The 20,985-nt window shown below is 40.0% G+C and overlaps 1 protein-coding gene across 11 annotated transcripts in view; it reads right to left on the reverse strand.

The window, feature by feature from the left end:
- MAP7 (microtubule associated protein 7) overlaps nucleotides 1–20,985 on the reverse strand; it is a 173,444-nt gene that overhangs the window by 42,141 nt on the left and 110,318 nt on the right. For all 11 annotated transcript variants that reach the window (XM_019648099.1, XM_019648104.1, XM_019648098.1 and 8 more), the window contains 2 exons: nucleotides 16,460–16,561; nucleotides 10,003–10,080 (listed from right to left, as the gene is read on the reverse strand). In XM_019648099.1, the coding sequence (XP_019503644.1) occupies nucleotides 10,003–10,080; nucleotides 16,460–16,561 (180 nt within the window). The remainder of the gene's footprint in view (nucleotides 1–10,002; nucleotides 10,081–16,459; nucleotides 16,562–20,985) is intronic.

Below are 20,985 nucleotides of genomic sequence, written 5' to 3' on the forward strand. Positions count from 1 at the left end.
CCCCCCCCCCCCGATCCATATGCTGAAGCCTATTCCTCAATATGACTGTATCTGGAGAGAGCCTTTAGGAGGTAATCACGGTTAAATGAGGTCCTACGGGTAGGGCCCTAATCCAATAAGTTTACTGTCCTTATAAAAAGTGACATCAGTGAGCTTTCTCCCCTTCTGTCTTCATGCTCAGATGCTCATATGAGAACAAAACAGCCTTCTGCAAGCCAGGAAGAGAGCTCTCATCAGAAACTGAACCCTGCTGGAACCTTGATTCTGAACTTTCCAGCCTCCAGAACTATGAGAAAATAAATTACTGTTGTTTACGCCTCTCAGCCTATGGTATTTCATGATGGCAGCCTGAGCAGAGTAAGACAACTCATTCAGTAACAATCATTGATTTCACAGAGGCAGTTCTGTAAAGGAATAGCCTTCCAAAAAAGGAACCATGATGAATATCATTAACCTTTACTCTTGTGAAGTTAAAAATTTCCCCTGGACTCAAACTGAGATGAAAACCCACGGTATCCTCTAAAATACTGGACACTAATAGGTCAATCTCATCCCTGAGCTGCTGCCACCAGGATTATATTTTAATGACACTGTATGTCAGTGCCACACAAAGGGGGGCTCCACTATCAATGTGGACTCCACTTAGAAACGTACTGTGGCTCTTGTACTAAGAGAAATTCAAAATGAAAAGCAGGGCATTGGAGTGTATGGAACACAGGCTCTGGCTTCACAGGAACCCGAGTCCACCCTTAGTCCCGCCGCTTACCAGTTTTGTGCCACTGAAAAAGCAGTGGCTTCCGTGGCCCTGTCCCCTCAAATTGCTACAGCACTCCCTCCTGACAGAGTTGATGGTGGGCTCATGGTAACATATAAAGCACTCAGCACAGTGCCATGTATACAGTAGGGACTCAGTACATGGCGATTATTATTGTGAGTGGATTTTTCTTTTTTTAAATTGGGGAATTGGGGGAGGGGAACAGCGCTGGGGAATCGGGGGAAGGGAAACAGGCAAGTTGCTGTCCTTTTTTTGTTCTTCAGTCTAGTTGTGGAGGACGTTGCTTCACTAGCCCAAGCTGGCACCATCATTGCGCTCTTCCCGGGCGAGGCAGATCAGTCACCGGCCTCTGGACGGCCGCTCACAGAGGCTGCTAGCCGCTCACGCTGGCTGCCGGCTACACAAGGTGGCTTATGGCAGCCCACTGCAACAGGGGACTGCAGCCTACACCATCACCAGTGACCCATGGCAGCCCAGCTCCAGGTCGAGCTGTTGTTCAACATCTTAGCTGTGGAGGGCAGTGTCACTGGCCCTCATATGTGGGATCCGAACCGGGGCCCTCTGGCATCCCAAGCCAGTTCTTAACCAACGCGCCACTCGGCCAGCCTGTGAGTGGATGTTTTTGATGATACTAATTCCTGTCCTGCTACAGACAGAATGTAGTTAACAGGAAGAATACAGGTAGGACAGAGAACTGAGATGGTACACTCATGGGCTGGATGGGATCCCTGTTCCAGGCACATCCAGCCATCTAGGGCCCAGCTGGGTCCTTCTGAACAGGCTCACATCTGCGTGGGCAGAGTATAAATTTCACTACCATATAAAGGAAAGAAAAACGTGAGCCTCAGGTTATAGAGTAATAGTATCACTTAACCTCTGAAACCTACACAGCTGTTGTGTTGGTTTCATATGGAGATATGGAAGGATATGAATAGATTACTTGTAACACTGGGTACCAGGATAGCCAGTAATGCCATGAAGAGTCAGAAAATGACAAGTGATAATATCTGAGTTTGGGTGCTGATTCTGTCACTTATTCTGTGTGACCTCAGGAAAATAAGCTAACCTCTCTGGCTTCTAAATTAGAGAGTGTTTACAATTAGAATTCCAAGATCTTTTCCACTTAACTCTCTTGACTCATTTTTTTGTTTTTGTTTTTACCTTTGAAGACATGAGCAGGATTACAATTTGGTTTCTTATTGTTTTGATTTTTATCTCTGTACTTTATGTCAATAATTGTTGATTACATTCAAATAAATTTTGCTTCATATTGCTGTGAAAACACTGATTAACTATATATGCTAAATAAATAATAATTTAAAAAAAAAAAGGAATCTAATGGCTTCACTAAGCTCATTAATCAACCCCAGGAAGGGGGCTGTGAAATGGACACATGAGAGCATCTGTGTAGGAAGTACTAATTAATTTCATTAAAGTCAAGATGTGGGAGTGAAAGTTAACCACTAACAGTATGGAAAATTACAGTACAACTTCCACATTAATAAGGGGAATCATGGAATGAACACTACTTGTATCAAACCAACTCCTACACCCCCACAACACCAACCCTGTCCCTCCCATAAAATAGGGAAAAGACAAACCTTTAAGAAATAAGCTAAAATGAATAAAATCAAGCCTATTAATTAAGACTGAGACTTTTAGACTAGGCCCAAACCCAAAACACCAAGTTATGTTTAAAAAAAAACCAAACAAAACCTAAAATAAAGTGTCAAATAAAGCATGAAACAAAGAATGAGCAAATAGCTATCAGGCAAATGAAAATAAAAATGTAATAAATGTGAAAATATTACTACCAGACAAAATGGAATTGAAGGTCAAATGAGGGGGGGGAAGCAAAGGAGTTAAATAGCTCTCCCAAGATTGCATGGTCTAAAAGAAGTATGATAGTTGCAATTTTAATTCAGCTCTGATGCCAAAGCCTGTACTTTCAGGTACTACGCATTTCCTCCACATTCACATCTGCCTGCCTGAAGTTTCCACTTGAATTTCCCAGTCAGATCCATCACATAACCTTATTGATCCTTTGTATATTTGTGCCTACCTTGTACCAGGAACCTGCTCTGTTTTCTATGCTCTGATAACAGATTCATGACTTCCAAATGGGCTACAAAGTTAGACACCTCAGGACGCTCCTCAATTTTTCCCTCATTAAATCTCTTATGTCTCAATAAAGCAGTTAAAAAAATTTCTTCCTTATGGATGCTCTAAACTAACTTAACACACCCAAACAATTGACCCTGTCATTTTTACATCAGAACTCTCTCAAATTCAGTCCTCTCTCCTTTTTGTTACTACTGTATTTAAGCCCTCATTTCTTTCTCACTCTGATGTATAGTCTATCTCGTCTTCAGATCCAACCTGCATACTGTTTTCAGACTCATCTCCCAAAACCAAATCCAATGTCATAGTTCTGCTCGAAATCCTGTTAGCTGCCCAGTGTTCCCCTGTCCAGCTCCTTAGATTGGCTATATGATCATATACCTTTGTAATCCCTGTGTAATCCAGTCCCCGCCTTGCTGTCTCCCACCTGCATGTAATCTTTCTTATGCTCCTGCCTTAATTTCAAATGCATAAAAGAAGCTGCAACACTGTTATTCTCTGGAGCATCTGAGATATTGCTTCCTGGCATATGTCATCAGTTTGGCTTAAATAAACACTTATAAAAATTTTCTACAGTTTGGACATTTCTTATGTTGACAGCCCAACACACCTCTTCCCATCAGGCAAACTTTGACTATGTCTCAAGTCCGGTTCCTCTGAAGAAACTTCCCTGAGAGCAAGGGTACTCTAATAGCTCCATTCAGATTTCCATCATAGTTCCTGTGCTCCAGGTTGTTAACTCCTCTGCTTTTACATGTTTGTGAGTTCTTCCTCATATTCTCAATGTCTAGCTTAGTAAATGTGATGAATAAATGAGCTAAAGAGTTAAAGGACTGCTTGACTTCCAAGCAAAATGACTTACATTGGGCCTTAGTGTTAATTCAAAAAAGCATTCTCGGGGCTGGCCGAGTGGCTCAGTTGGTTAAGAGCTCACTCAAGAGTGCGAGCTCTGGGCAACAGGGTTGCCGGTTCGATTACTGGCCTGAGCTGAGCTGCCACTGAGCTGCAAACAGGGGGCAGGATGGCTCAGCTAAAAAAAAAAAAAAAAAAAAGAAAAAAAAATGCATTCTCAACTAGTCATTTAAACTAGTCTTCCACGCACCTCTCATTTGAATATTATACTAGAGAACTGCCTGGTAATAAGTGTGACCTTGAAGGGTACCCACAATACTTTGTCTCCTGCCCCTGAAGAATCCAATGGCTTAACCAAGCTCATCAATGGACCCCAGGAAGGGGGCCGTGGGATGGACACATAAGAGCACTTCCTACTCCGTCTTCTTCCCTGGACACAGTGATAGGCTCATGGGACTGAGGTGCTGGGACAGCGGTTTATACCTATGGAAGACCTTCCCTATGCATGGGGCTGAAGGACTTTGAGATAAGAAAGCAATACAGTGTGAAAACTTATCTTCATGGCTAGGCTTAAAGGAATGTGCAGCCTCTGCTAAAGTAAATAGAATTTTGCTAAAGGGCACAAAGCAATGGTTGCCCTTGGAAACTTTTGTTACTGTCTCAACCCTAATTCACTCTCACTCCTCAGAAATGTTCCCGTCCTCCCCACCTGGCTGTCTCACTGAGCCCTGCCCTGCTAGGCCAGGAAGCACAAATCTCTCCCTCTGCCTCTCCAATCCCAGGCATCCAAGTCAATATGTGGCATCGTATAGCCCTCCATCCTCCTCTTTAGCACTACTGTCACCACGGTGAGAGGTCTGCAACCTCTTACTTTGTGCTGACACCAAGTGATTTCAGGTATTATCTTCACAGTCACTCTGTGAGGTACATACGGCAATTAAACTTATTTATTATGAGAAGTCTGAGACACAGAGAAGTGAAGTCACCTGCCTGCCGTCTCACCATAGGCCAGTGCTGGAACTGGAATTCAAACTCTGGACTGTTTCGCTCTAGAAGTAAACAACAAGTCACTTGCTAAAACATGATTTGGAACACCTCCCTATGACTAAGCTCCTCCTCTAGACTGGGACATGTTGGTCACCCATTGTGAAGATCCTGACCTCCTTCTAATGTCACTCTTAGCCTTTATCATCATCTCTTTACAAGACACATTACTTTTTAGGTTTTAAGATCTTCTCATCTTTAGCCTGAAAGGCAAAGTAAATTTGAAAGAAACAAATAATGGCTGCTTAGTCATAATGATTCATTTTAGGTTAAAGCTTCAGCCTCTGAGTTACCTAATCCATCCCACAACAAGCATTTATTTTTTCCAGCCCTGAGCCTGACTCATGATATAGCTGCTTCGGTATGTGCCAATCTCCATATCCCTCCCACTAACGTGTATTCAGATCCCTTCGCTGTTCATAGCCTGCCTGGCAGCCTTAGGGGCTTTTGTGCACTATATTCATTCAGTGACATCTTTAGGAAACCAGGTGCCAAGGTTGACCACAGATCTGACAATGTTTTATCCAGTAGGAATCTGGATTAGAAAGAATGCTTTTCAAAGCCCCTCCCTCTTTAGTGGGCAGTCTTGTCAAAACCAGTGAGTGCCCTAATCAAATAATGTGAAGTCTGAAATCAGAGGTCGTTTCTCTATGGCTGTCATCAGAGGTACAGCATTATTGGTTTTTTATTACTTAGTTCTAACTTCCCTATCAACATTTTTGAGATAAACATTCTAAGCCAGATTGAAATGATCATTTATTGCTTGACTACACTCTTATTATTAATATATATGCTGTCCCTGAGTTGACATTTGAGGGTCAAAGTCCTTTTTATATTATCTTACTGTTGTTTCTAATATATCGCATTATTACAGATCTCTTGTACAGCTTTGAATTTGGCTACAAATTCCAATATGAATGAACTGAATGATTTTATAAGCTCAACTTTTTCTTCATGAGCTATATGAGTCAATCATACAATTCTTTGATAATCTTCCATGATTTACAGAATCCCAGAAAGCCCCAGGGGAAATATGACTCTATTCACATCAATACTTCAAACTTACTTTGTATCACCTTCAAAAAGGGAAATCCTGTATCTCCATAAATGTGGAAGAGTATTTATCTGTTAAACATTCCTTAAATACTCTGTTGAATTTTGTCAACATATTGTAAGACTATTAGTTTTATAACATATATGAAAAACAAGCAGTTTTAAGACACAACTATTCTATACCTTTGTATCCTTGTTCGTCTGAGAAAATGCTTACAAATAAGAATTTAAAAGTTATCTGACTGAACTATTGCAAAGGCAGGTATTACCTGATAATTTGGTAATGTCTTAACTAATCTGCAGTACATCTGCTGCATTCACCTGTACTTATATTAAAATGCACAGACTGACACTGTGTGTCAGGCACTGCTCTCGGTACTGGGCTATAGAAATAAAAAAAATGACCCAAGTTTTTTTTCTTATGGAGCTTATATTCCACTGGGGGCAGACAGATAATAAACAAGCCCCAAACATGAAGAATTACACCTGATTTTATGTGATAAATGGAAAGATAATGTAGAAAGAACAGGCGAGATGACATAATCCTACTATAAAAGCACTGAAGCATGATTCAGAAGTTTAACCCACAGAAAGGTATTAATAGGTCCTCCCCATTTGCAAAACAGTACAAACATGACATGCCACCAAAAAGAAAACAAAAAGACCTTTATTCTCCCTCTCTCTACCTTCCTTTTTTTAAAAATGTGGATTGAAAAGAATCTTTCAATATTAATTCCAACCTACATCCAACAGTGAATAATCAATCTCATTGGCCAATCACTTTAAATTTTGCTTTGTTGGAATCTCTGGAATGTATTCCGTTTTTTTTTTAACTTGGAAAGCTTTAAAGTTCATAATATTGATATCACCAGCTGTTTTGTTTTCAAAAATTCATGGTCCAAAGATCCGCTATTAAGTGACAGTCCACCCCATTTCAAAAAATATTCAACTGCTACCACAGCTTCTGCAAAGCAAAGTTTGTGGGTAGTTTGTCAGGGGTGCCTTTTGATTTTCTTCTAGTACTAAAGTTTTTTTAGAAATCCCCCATATACATTTGAAGGCATAGCTTAATTTTGGTGCTAGAGTTTAGATGACTCTTTTACAAATGTACATATGTGCATTTGCATGTATATTTGTATATTTATGAAGATTGAAGGCAGACTCTTAAGAGTTTCTGCTATGATGGTTTAAAAGGAAACAAGTAAGCAAAAAGACACTCACAAAATTTAAAAAGACAACGTAATTCAAAGAAAAAAATCAGAATTTATGTATTCCATTAAAATTATGATTGTCAAGAATGTAAGAAGAGATGAGATCAGAATTAAGGAAAACTATATTTAACATGGCAAGGATAAGAAGAAAGAGAAACGGTATATTATATGCTAGCTCACCAAAAAAGTAAAGTTGTGATAATAGGATAGTACAATAATCGGAAAATTACTTTGACCCATATAACAATCTGAGGAGCATGTTGGGTCTGTTTCCAAATGTCTTCTTTCCACTTGTCCTTGCATCACTGCTTTCCACTCTCCTTCATCCTTTCTGGTGGCACCTGGCATCACCAGGCTAGGTTAGGTACTTCTGTGGGTTCTCAATGCCCCTGTGTACCTCTTCAAAACCACCCTGTATTATCATTGCTGTGTGTTCATCTGCCTCCCCACGGACTGCAACTAGCCCTAGAGGGTTGGGTCTCAGCCTTTATTCATCTTTTTTAACAATACCTGTCAAATAAAGTTGCTGAATACAGAATTTAATCAGTCCTGTTATGCACCATTGATATGAATTAGAATATGGGGCTACGGCAGAAGAAAAAATCTAACCACTCAACGTACAAAGCTAGGCAACTTATAGGGAGAATTTGTAGGCTCAAAGCTGTAAGTTTTACAACTTGACAGCATTAGAAGTGAAATCATTTTTGTTTGACCAGCATACTCATGTTTTCCACAAAAAAACTGAATGACAAAGCAACCCAAATGCAAAGGTATGAGTTAATGTGTAAAAGCTAATTCATGGTGGGATTTAAATCATAGAAGAGTAGGCTAACGCTATGGAGCTACTTCCACCCAAGCAGACACGAATTCACATTGCACCTCTAAAGAGACATGTAATAGTGCAGGACCTGGCCCAATGCGGAAGGGGGAGGGGGAAGAGGGCGGGCACAAGCGCGAATTATCAGATGGCTCCAAGGACGGAGTGCAAGCAAATGCCAACCACCCCAGAGCAGTAGTCAGTTAGTTCTTTTTGCTCATCTGGACTCTCTTCCTGCTTCAGTAGCTCTACATTTTTCGTCTTCTCAGTTCTGGTCCACTTGTCAAACCAACCTTGCCTAGGGAGCAGTGGGCAGAGTCCACACAAGGCAGGTCTCCATGCTGCAGAGTACTCTAGGGAAGGAGGGAGCCCTCAAAGCCGCAGACTGCCCTGCTCTCCAGGAACCTACCAGCCCACAGGCAAGCTGTCAGGAATAGTGAACGTCCCGCCTGGGTGAAAACTCTAGGCACCGAAAAACAGCAGAGCTTGCTCACTTCCAGGAAGTTATTGAAATTTGTGTGAAAAAAACCTTGGCAGCAAGAGAAATGATTTCATATGAGCATTATGACACAGAAGAGAAAGAGGTCTATGCTAAAATGCAAATAATGTTAACAGGCTTTGAATACCAGATTCAGGTGAATTTCACAAATTCTGGTTCTTGAATAAGAATAATAAAAAAGGGGCCAACTGAGTGGCTCAGTTGGTTAAGAGTTAGCTTAAGAGCTTGAGCTCTGAGCAACAGGGCTGCCGGTTTGATTCCCACATGGGCCAGTGATGCTGCATCCAAGCTGAGCTGCCGCTGAGCTGCCAACAGGTGGCAGGATGGCTCAACTGGTGAGAGCACATGCTCCTAACAAGACTGCCTGTTCGAGCGTGGGCTATGCCTGCCCACAACTAAGACTGAACTCAGCACCTTGAGCTGAACTGCCAACCAGATGGCTCAGTGGATACAGTGTGTGCTTTTAACAAGGCTGCTGGTTCAACCCCTGCATGGGATGGTGGCTACACCCACCCACAACTAAGACTGTAACACAGCACCTTGAGCTTAGAGGCCACGAACTGCTGACGGGCAGCCAGGTGGCGACTGACAACCTCCACAATGAAGATTGAAGAACAGCAACTTGGCTGGTCCCCTCCCCAAACCCCAACACTGTTCCCCTCCCCAAATTCCCCAATTAAAAATACAAAACCAAAACCAAACAAACAAAAATAATAAAAAAGATAGACTACTAGGGGTTCCCCGATTGTAACATTAACTCTTACAAAATTCAGCATAACTTTAGAAAATCTACGGGTCATCCACTGGAAAGATCCTGGCAACCTAAGTCAGTCCTAGTTTTAAAATATCGAGACACTCTGGCTGAGACACACTGACCAGGCACTTCATCTTCCCAAGGTATATAAAGACAGGATCCTGTTTTAGCTACTTGGCATACATGGACATCAAAGTAAAGGAGTAGTTGGCACCAGCACCTTTGCTCAGTGTTCTAGAAGACAATGACTGCTGAGTGCTCTGATCTTGGCTTCCGGGTAGGCTAGTCCCGTGACCCAGCTCTCTAGGTGATTATATGGCAAATACTGGAGTTGCTAACCTTTCACAAGGGCCTTAGGTAACAAAAGGAAAATCAGATGCCTCAGCACAAGGTCTTGTGCTTTTCCTGGCAGCAAACTGGCAGCATCTGTCTATAAATTCAACCACAGCATAATTTTAACACGGAAAGCAGTAAGTGCCCTAGCAGTGCATAGTCTCATAACTGTTCGCATAAAAAAAGAACCATATGCTTACTGTCCTTGTATTTTTGAAGTTGTAAAATGTAAACTGAGCCATCACACCTCTCGAATATATACTCCCTCCAGTGTCACATTAAACTGTGATTACAATATAAGAAGTAAAAATGACCCTAATTCTGGGCCAGAATTTATTGTTGCTTCAAATTTAGTCTTATGTTTATATCACATACTAAAGTATGTTTTTCAATCTATCTGTGAAGCTCATAAAGCCATGCTAGACAGCATGGTTATTATAGTGATGTCCAATTGCTCAATGTTAAGTGTCCATTACCCTAGAGTGGAAAAAGTACCATTTCAACAACAGTGTCCCAGAAAGATCAAATGAGGGCTGGGGATACCTAGCTTCTTTTCCCGTTCCTCACGTCGCTCCCGGGCCAGCCGCTGCCGGTCATCAACCCGTAGCACAGGTGGAGGGTCTGAAAATGAGATAAAAACCATGAGAGAAAGAACAGATTTTTTTTTTGGTAACTAATGAAGTACACTGATAAATATCCTTTTTTCCAGTAAATTTGATGAATAAAATGTTACATCTTACAACCATTAGTACATATGACTATAGTTTCAGTGATACACTTTTATACAATTTTCTAAGAATCTGCAAGCATTTTTCTTCTATTTACAAACATCCTATAAGGGAGTAGACCCTAAGAGCTTTTATCACAAGGAAAAAGACCCATTTCTTTTTCTTTTGTATTTATATAAGATGATGGGTGTTAGCTAAACATATTGTGGTAATCATTTCATGATATATGTAAGTCAAGTCATTATGTTGTACATCTTAAACGTATACAGTGCTGTATGTCAATTATATCTCCATAAAACTGGGAAAAAAGAAAAAGAAAAAGACAGCAAACAGTTATATAAAAACATAACATAACTGTAGCCTTTTGGCTCTGTTAATCAATCAATATATATAATGTTTTATGTTTTTAAGCCACTGAACTTCTATTATTTTTATGCATTAAAAGGTCTGTTCCTTAACAATAAAGAGACTCCTAACATCTACTCTGGATCTAGATCAGAACATCTATTCTGAATAGATGTTCACCGGTCAGATGTGAAGAGCCTGGCTTGAGTCAGATAGGCATGAGTTCAGTTCCTGCTCTGTCACTCACTCGCTGTATAAGTTTGGCCAAGTTGCTTACCTGCCTCTCTAAGTCTCAAGCTATGACATGGCTTTCATGGGTTTTTACTTATTACCTATAAAATGAAGATACAATAGACCTTATCTCACATCAGTGTAAGGATTAAATAAAATGATGCTGTCACGGCGTTACTAGAGTACCGAGCCCATGATAAGTTACAGTAACCCCATTCATTCCCCAAACACAGGAACATCTACTCTGCAGCAGGCACTCTCCTATGTGCTGAAAAGAAAGGAGGCAACAAAAATGACGGAAATACCTACCCAAATGGGGTTTGCTTTCAACGCAGGGAAAATTTAATAAACAGGGTAAATAACTAAAATATATAGAACGATGAAAAGGGAAAAATACATGGTATGTTAGGCTGAGATAAATGTTAAGGAGACAAAAAACAATAAAAGGGATTCTGAAATGCCAAGAAAAGGGTGGTGAACATTTTAGATAGGGGTCAAGGGCAGTCTCACTGTGATGATAACTTTACATGTAAAAATGTGACTGAAGTAAGGAAGCCAGCTGTGCAAATATTCCAATAGATGGAAAACAAGTGCAAAGGCCCTGAGGTCATGAGTACCTACAGTGTTCAAGAAACAATAAAAGATCTGGGCCACTGAAGTAGTATGAGATCAGTAAGTGATGGGGCCAGAGACATTGGGGCCTGGTGAGGCCTTTGGATTATACTCTGTGGGGGATGCCACTGGGGGTTTCAAGCAGAGGGATATATACTCTTTTGGTTCATTCAGCCTGTTACAATATAAAAAGTAAAATAATAATAATGATGATGATAACAATTACATTTAAAATCAGGTTTATTTTCCCCTCTCCTAAATTGACATCACAATTTTCAGATCTCATGTTAAACATAGAAATCTATTGAAACAATACTGTAGAGACAACATGGTAGTGCTTCAGCAACAAAGTTAAAGGCCTTGCATCCCACATGCCTCCTAAACTTCACAGAATTTGTACATTTAAGGAAAATAAAAACTGCCCATTAGGAGCCCGCATAAACCTGTATGTGCAGGACTGGGTGATATTTTATGCTTTTTCTCTGCCCTAAGGTACGGTTTTTTAAAACATTGGTGATAAGAACCCGTCATTAATTCACTCTCATTATGATAATTATTTTTCCGATTTACTAATCATATAAGAGGTTTCAAGTTTTTTTTTTTTTTTTTTAATGTAGGAAAATATGGCCCCTGGCCCCAAAAGGATTTCTTCTGACACTAGAAAACGGGCCTGTGGGCTCTCCCTCAGGCCTCTCCCTCAGGGCTCTCCCTCAGGGCTCTCCCTCAGGCCTCTCTCTCAGGCTTCTCCCTCAGGCGCTGTAGTGAGGGCCCTGGTGGGACGCAGGGAAGAGGCAGGTGCTGGTGAAAGGAAACGGGAGTCACAGCAAAACGGTATTTGGAAGACAGAATGAGCTGAGAACAAACGCCAAAAGGAAGTTAGGTTTTTAACGAATGATTACTGCTTAACATATTCCTTAACGAGGTGGACTCACTCAAAACCTTTAACTATAAAACGTGAAAACCAACTTTATTTCTAAAAACCAAGCTTGCTTTCAATTACATGCCAAATTTCACACAAAATGTACAGAACTTTTTGCAAGCAAGGTTTAATAACTTACGGGACACACACACACACAGACACACTCACCTGCAATACCTAAGAAACGAGGTTGTGTACACTGTTACACAAATATATAAATTAATCACTGTAAATAAGGCCAATGCTTAACAGTGCAATAATTCCTACTGACCTTCTTTGAGATTACTGCTGAAATCATCATCACTATTCACTTGGAATTAGATTTGGGGAAGTTAAGAATGAATGCAACCTTTCAAAAGTATGAGATGCACAGTGACTATGACATGCTAGGTGATTTGGGTTGGTTAGGACCTTGGCACTAGGAAACATTGAATTGTAGAGAGAAAAAGATGTTCAGTTTAAATTCTGTAATCTTTCTGATCACATCAGTAAGAAAGTCAGTTTGGTGCTGAAATGTCAAAAACAACTGTGGCAGATTAAAGACAGCTATGAATGGGGATGGGGGGCAGCCAAAGCCTTGGTTTTAGTCACTGCTGTATTCCCAATGCCTAGGACTGTGTCTAGCAGAAAAGGAGGATATTGAATAAATATTTTTTGAATGAATGCATGAGCAAACAACGTTGGCTAATTTTCAGAGCCTTTGTACTTCCATTAACATGCACCAATGGGGTAAACCAATAGCAATCTTATGCTTGAAAGCAGATTTTTAAAAATTTAAACGCTAGCAGTTACTATTTTAAGTTCCAATAACTAAAACTGGTTAAAAAACTATCATTAGATATAGGTTTTCAAAAAGGAAAAAATACAATTGAATAGTTCCAAGTAAATAGTGAATTTTCTATAATATTCTTTGTCTTCCTCTCATTTCCATCCTCACATCACTGTTCCCTGGAACAAAGCCAAGGAATAAGAAATAATTTAACATAATGAACATTCCACATTGTTTCCCAATAGATGTAACATTGTTGGAGTACACTTAAGTTACTGATTCTCAGAAGGAACAGTTTTAAGAGAAACAGAATTTTGGTGCAAGTAAACTTGCAGCTGTACTCTGCATTCAACCTCCTACCTACGATGAATGGTTCAAGAGTAGGGTGACCATTCAAACATTTAAGAGTAAAAGGAAGTGCTATTAATATTAATAGTCTTCAGTGACATGCATACACCTAGACTGTCGTGCAAAACTGGAACTAAAGAATGATTCTCGACGATCAAGCAAATCAACTCACCTCTACAAGACTTCTTTCTGAACAACTGTTTATACAATAAATAATTTCTGTTAGGGATTTGCATTTTACAAAGAACTTTCATACGTATCATCATTTTATTCTTCACAATAATCATATGAAGTAGTCAAACATTTACATCAATGAAGAGCCTTTTTTTCCAAAAGAGAAAACTGAGGGAAATATATGTACTAAGGAAGATAGCACAGTTAAGTGAGCGAGGGCTGAAAACCCGGATCTCTAACTCAATCCTGTGCCCCTTTCACCCAATGGCACCGACAGAGTCATCAGAATGGCATGATGGAGCAGCCAGAGAGGGGCCAAGAAATTCCATGTCATTTGTCTGTGCAGGGAAATTATTTATAAATAACAAGGTAGAATGCAGTGTTAGTGACTCTTTGAAAGACTTGTGGCAGAGGGTGGCAGATGGATAGGAATTAAGAGGGATTTTAAATGAAACTGAGTTTCTGCTTTTCTCAGGTATGCATAGTTCACAAAGAAAATGCAGTGTTCCTTTCTAATTTGGTCAAACTCTGAATCATTTGGAAGCAGCTGATGGAGGTCTGAAGAACCATCTCCAACTTCTGTAGATGTGGACAGATCTGTGACTTTAGAAACTGTCTCTTTCGGTCGGGGTTCAAGTACTCAGAGCTGAAGGCACTGGTCCTTTCTGGATAACATGAGACATTGTGTGCCCACACTTATAAACACAATGAGGGCTTTCCAAACACATTTTCAAGATAATACCAACAATTTGAGTGTGAATAGATGCTTTCTAATTCAAAGAGATATTCCTGGGTTTTCTAATGAGTTTAAAGTATCAGAAGGTAAAGCAGGAAAGGAAATTTAGCTATAATTTACTGGGTTAAAAGGGTCCCTGAGAAATCATTTGGTCAGGACGCCCATATCTGATTAGGACAATGCTCAAAATATCCCCACATTTAACATGTACTTTTTCTTTAACTTTAAGTTCTAGAGAATGAAAATTAAACTGCTCTAGACAGATATTCCCATGACTCATATCCGATAATAATCAAAAGGTTTTACTCAAGCCTAGCCCTCCAACATGGAAACTCTTATATTATCTTTTGGAGATAGGCAGGAAAATAACATGGTGGTTTTTAAAATAAAAACCTTTTGTGTACCTTTGCTAATCTCTGTGTACAAGAAAGCAGATCCAAGAATGCTCAAAACACACAATCGGAAATGAAATGTCTCCTCATTTAACTTGAGTTTAGCAACATAAATCAAATGACTCTATAAAGCGATGGCCAACTGGGATGGAGATTTTTGGCCTCCACTCTCTCGTACTCTGTGCAAATCTCTCTTTTCATACTAATAAAAATACTGTTAGAATTATTTATTCATGTATTTGTTTGCATCCCCCTTAATATCAACTAGAATGTAGGGATATGTCTTTTAATAACGCATCCCTACTACCTCCACAGAGCAAACACCAGATAAATGAGTTATCAGGATATAAAAGTATAAATTGCACGGGAAAGAATGGTAGAAATTTTCATTGGAAATTACTGAATTTCAGAATGGTATGAAGATTGATTAGAATTGATTCAATGGTAGAAAAATTCATTAGAAGTGATGGCCAATGTGGAGAACAAGGAGAAAATAGTACAAACCATTTAGCTATGTTCAATTCTCATGGCAAAACAAATGGGGTTTTCACGCTCAAGAACTTCTACTTCCACAAGGATGCTCACTTGATACAAGGAACAAAAGCCCCCTGGAACTAGACCTGACAGGATAGGGGCCCTGTTGTTTGGTTCACACAGTACCTCTCACAGTCCCAGGCAGAGAACAACTACTCAATAATTATTGGATGGTGGCTGGGTGGTGAGTGGATAGATGGGTAGATAAACGAACGAATGAAAAGGCAAATGGACTAAATGGGGAAACCTCAACCTGCTAATTAAAACTCCATGGAAGTTATGCATTTTCCACTAATGGCTGCTCACGCAGTACCTGCAATAGTACTTGTTATTTGTCTTTCTTCTAAGTGACAAGCCCAATTTACTGGCTCTGTTTAAGACCTTTTCCACATAGGAAAAAGCCCCACAAAAGTAGGTATAATGGGGGAATGTTTTCTATGAGGCTAAACGCAATTATTTCCATCTTTATTCCTATTGATTCCTTGTTCTTGAGTGACTTTGGCCTTGGATGCAGCAAAAGGTAGGTTTCCAAGACCCTCATGGGGTGTTCAATTTGCCTTTACCTTCCTTTGATTGTCTCTTATCATCATACTGTACATCAGTCTCTCCCAAGGATCACACAATGGTTGTTGGATGCCTACAAGCAACTGCATTGTCTATCCAATTGGGTGTATTATGTTTACAGACTGTTTGCTTCTTTGTATCACCGAATGGAGCAGGCCATGAATCACAGGCTATTAAATTAAATTACTGTGTAGGTGCACAATCATTGCGGGGATAGAGAACAAAAACATAATTCTATACCAGCTTTGCTACATGTAAAGATTTCCTTAAATGGGTTTTGAAAGTCATAAAAGAGATAAGCAATAATGCTGGCCATACAGCTACAAAAAATTGTGTCGAAGCTATCATTTCCAACAAGAGAGTAAAATTATAACCTCTTATACACTGCTTAACAATAAGCAATGCAACCATATACAACATGTCATTGATTGTCACAATGATTCCAAGAGGTAAACAGAGCATGTCTTAGTCTCCATTTAAAAAAGTGAAAATCGAGGCACTAAATGGTTCTCTGACTTCAACTCAGACGAGTCAGTATGAGGGTGTGTTTTGGTGGAAGGACTGGAACCATGCTGTCTTAAATTTTCACATGACTTCAAGGGTTTTGGAATACCTCCCTCTCCCCACAGCAAATGTGATGCATCATACCTGGCTTATTTCCTGAGTGGTTACTATTCTGTCCTGCAATAGCAGCGGAGGGCCGATTGGAGGCAGCAGTTTTCTTCTCGTGCACTTTGTAGCTCTCAGGGGCTGTACAGACGAGACAAAAGAGAAAAGATATATTTAGTCTCTTAAAATTTATTCAGAAACTTTCACCTATTCAACATTTACTGTTAACCGTTGTATCAGGTACTAGGTTAGATTCAGGCAATAACAAGATGAAGCAGTTACAGCCTCTGATCTCAAGGAGCATACCATCGATTGGGAAGGACCCATGGAAAAATCAACAGCAGCCTCCGCTTAAGTTACCAATCTGTAGCAGTGGCATGTTCCAGGGTCCATGACGTCATCTACCCTGCCGTCCCAGTTTATACATAAAGCAACCTGTGGACGCATGATTGGAATCTAAAGTCTCTGATCTTAGTTCTTCCAAAGTTCATGTCCCTGGGTTTCCATAATTCCTACCCTCTGCTTTAAAAGCAGCTCTGCCCAGCCTCCCTCATCCATTAAGGCAATTCTATTAGGAAGCAAAAAAATTCTATGAACATGATCAAGGAGGTCACCAAAAGAGAACCAGGAGATATAACTTACTAGGATTTTTCTAAAAAGTCTCTGACAAAAGCTCAATAACAAAGATTATTACAGAGACTAAGGAAAACGTATTCTAGGGAAGGAATGAAGGGCAGCTCGCTGGTTAGATCTAGCATAGTGTTCTCCAGGGCCAGCAAATTGTTCTTTACATGTATTGTTTAACGTATTTTCTAAGGATATTTAAAAGATGTTTGCTACGGTCTCAGAATTCAGGTCAAAAACCAAGCCCTTGAGTTTCCCTAATGCACGCCCTCTGCTTTAGCGCCAGCTCTGCCCAGTCTTTCCCACCCCGTAAGGCGACTCCATTCTTCCAGTCGGTCGGGCCCAAAGCCCTGGAGTCATCCTTGACTTTTGTCTTTCTGTCACTTCCTACATTCGATCCATTGAGTTCTTTCAGCTCTACATTAAAAACATCTTAGCACCTGTACTGCTGCCTTTCTGGTCATCTCTTAACTAGTCTACCTGCTCCTACCATTGATCCCTTTCAGTGTATTTTCATCTCAGCAGCCAGAGTGATCCCATGAAAACATAAGTCATGTCATTTCCCGGCTCGAAGCCGCCCAACAGCTCCCATCTCACTCAGAGTAAAACACAAAGTCTCTCTCAGGGCCCAGAAGGTACTGTATGGCTTAGCCTTTACTCTGTACCACTTCCTCTCTCACTCTGCCCTACCCACACTGACTGACCTACTCAGTCCGTCTCAGAGACTTTGCACGGACCTGACGTGCTCTTCTCCCATATATCAACATGGATGTCCACTTCACTTCCTTTGGGTCTCTGCTCAAAGGTGACATTAAAGAGTCCCTTTGACCTGTTTAAAATAGCACCCCCATCACTCATTTCCCCCCACTCTTCCTTACCCTGCTCTGCAGCCCTTTCCCCCGACAGATAACATATGTATTATCTCCTCCATTAGGCTGAAGGAATTGGATATTATCTAGAACACAGATAATCATTTGCTGAAGGTTTTTGAATCTGAAAGGGTGTAATGACAATCATGCTTCAGAAAGACTAAATATAAAAATGGTACCCAAGATGTACTTTAAAAAAACTACTAAATTTACTAAGTTTACCTTGACCTCTGAATGGGAAATATACCAGGTTTTTGTAGCTCTCTCTCAAGTAATATAGTATTAGCTAGCATGGAAAAATCATACACTAAATAGTAAAAAGTATCTTATACAACTGTGTTAATATTGCCCAGCTTCAAACAATTAGCTTGCTTTAAATAACAGCTTCAAACGCAAACATTAATTGGCTTAAGTTTTATCTACTTGAGTTTTCTTTGCCTTATTTGCAAGGAAAGGTCTGTAAAGATACAATAAGAGAATGGATAGATAGCAAATAAACAGCAAAAAGGCCTCAAATCAGTGGTTTCTAATAGGACTTTGGTAGCTGAGGAAATTTTACCAGGCAACTTACTGCTGGAAAAAGGGCTATATTCTGCGTGTACATATTTAATGTTGGGGGATGGGGAAAAATCAGGATGGCTATGAGTGGAGCTAGGATAGGCCCTGACACTGATCTAGAAGATAAATCAGAAAGTGTGATGGTTTCTGTGATGCTGTAACACATCCTCTCATCCCACTTGCCAAAAACCAATCGCCAGTTATCACCATGTGGCCAGTGAAGCCCATCCTTAATAGTTTTGGCTATATAGTCTCACAACTTTAGAGGCAGCCCCTAAAGACCAAAAATTAACTGTACTTGGAATCTTTCCCCTTATTCTGCAAGATAATCTTCTTAAAACTGCTCATAAAGAAGTTAATACTTAAGAAAGATAAACAGAAAAAAGTGTCGCCCAGATTTGGAGTGCTTTGGTTACAATTTTCTTTTTATTATTAGCCATTTCCAGCACACAGCAAGTGAAGTCTTAACTTGTAAGCTGCTTAAGGGATCTTCTATTTACTATTTTCAGTTAATCGATGATAATCAGGAACACATATTTCAAATAGATTTCAAATGTATTCATTTCTTTCTTGTCTTGGTATATTTGACATAATTTAACCTTTTTCTGGTGATTGAGTATCTGCAGTGCCTCAGGTCCTGACAACATACATCATCCTGAGTATTACGTAACAGCGGACTATGAAAAAGACCACAACACATGCTCAGTACAGATGACTTTTCCAAATAATACTGGATAAAAGATTTTTTTGGGGGAGGGGGCTGTAATTTGCATGATTGTCTTGAAACTCAAATGTAAAAATAAATTTCAATGAAATCAGATGTCTGGCTACTTGAATTCCAATTTATCTACATCTGACTTTTACTGGATCCACTCTAGCTGAACATCTATCTGCTCACTTTATTATCATCTGGAGCGCAGGAATTCATTTTTATCCTGGAAGAGCTTCTGAGTCCTAGTCATAACAAGACAAACTTGAAATCTATCTTAAAACTTTTTTGGTGTTCCTGTAAAACTGATAGGTTAAATTTAGTAAAATAATTAAGGTAATTAAAACAATTGTTAGGCTGTCTGGTCCAAGATTATATACAGCTAATTTCTAACCATTACGTTGGACTATTGTCTAAAATTTTCAATCTATCTTTTCACGTTTTATCAGCATTTCTTTCTCTTCCACTACCGTAAAAGTCCTTATTTCTCTAAAAATCTCTGTGGTTAACACTCTATCATGGTAAGAGGGAAGCCACAAACTCCCACAGACCTGGGTTCAAATGAGGGCCACGTGAATTACTAGCTGAATGACCTGAAAGTTTCTTGACTTCTCTGAGTAGGTAACATGGGGGTGACACTGCCTAACTCACAGGGTTGTTGGGAGGATTAACTGAGAAGATGGGTGCTGAGCATTTACCATAGGACTCTGCACACAGCGGGTGTTTAACAGTCATTCAGCCCCTTTCAACTTTCATTCAGCTCTTCCCTTGAGGTCCTGGGCCTGCCATACCCACAGCCGCCTGGGAGGTGAGCTGTGTGTTTGGAGGTTGGTGGGAGTGTGTGTGCTTTCAGCCAGCCCACCTGGCTCTGTCATTTATAAGCTGTAAATCCTCTTAACCTTTCAGTTCTAATTTCCTCATCTGTAAAGAGGAAAAACACTTTCAGAGTTGTGAAAACTAAATGAGATGCCCAGGCCCACTGCAAGGCTTAATAAATGGTAGCAAGTATTTTCGGTTCCCTCCCTATTTCCTACACAAATGTGGGAAATGTGGTTCCTATTTTCTCAGGGCTTTGCTCAGCCAGCACTAACAGGGACAGCAAACCTGCGCCAACTTGGTGACAGTGGTCCTGGGGAGCAAGGTGACCAAAATGGCAGGAAGGTCTGGCTCAGCTGCTGGTTTCAGAGGTTTTCAGCTCAGCCACAATCACACCTCCTGGGAGCCCTCAGGTAGGCTGGACTTATTCATAGGGTTTTTAGGGTACATCCTGGTTTGAGAATGGGTAATCATCAGTCTTTCTGAGGTTTAGCGAGATGACAATTTTCTGAGATTTAATACCCTTCAAGTTATCATGACATTAAGTAAATAAAACTCTTAAAAAAAACCCTTCAATCATAATAATGGGAAAATAAAACCTTGTGAGATTTCCTTTTTGAACAAAGTGCAGGAAATTTCACTGCTTGAGAACACAATGAAAACAAGAATTTATTCATTTTAAGATTGCCAGTGTTTAATTAAATATCTTGAAATCTTAGGTAACGTAGCAGATAGGATTGCATAAACCATTTCAAAATTTGCCATTAAAAATACCATTTCAAAAATGACTCAGGTGACTTGCCTTTTCTTCATTTTTTAAAAAAGAAAAGTGAGCCGTATACTATGAGGCTCCATAAGTCTTTGCCTGCTTATAGAATCTTATTGATCTTCCTGATAGCTTGAAAGCTTTATTCCATTAGTGTTACATGTGGGTGCTGGAGTCAAGACAGGAGGGATACAGAGAAGCACCTTTGTGGTGTGGGTCTCGG

This window comes from Hipposideros armiger, unplaced genomic scaffold, assembly GCF_001890085.2.
Source record: "Hipposideros armiger isolate ML-2016 unplaced genomic scaffold, ASM189008v1 scaffold_120, whole genome shotgun sequence".
Lineage (NCBI taxonomy): Eukaryota > Metazoa > Chordata > Mammalia > Chiroptera > Hipposideridae > Hipposideros > Hipposideros armiger.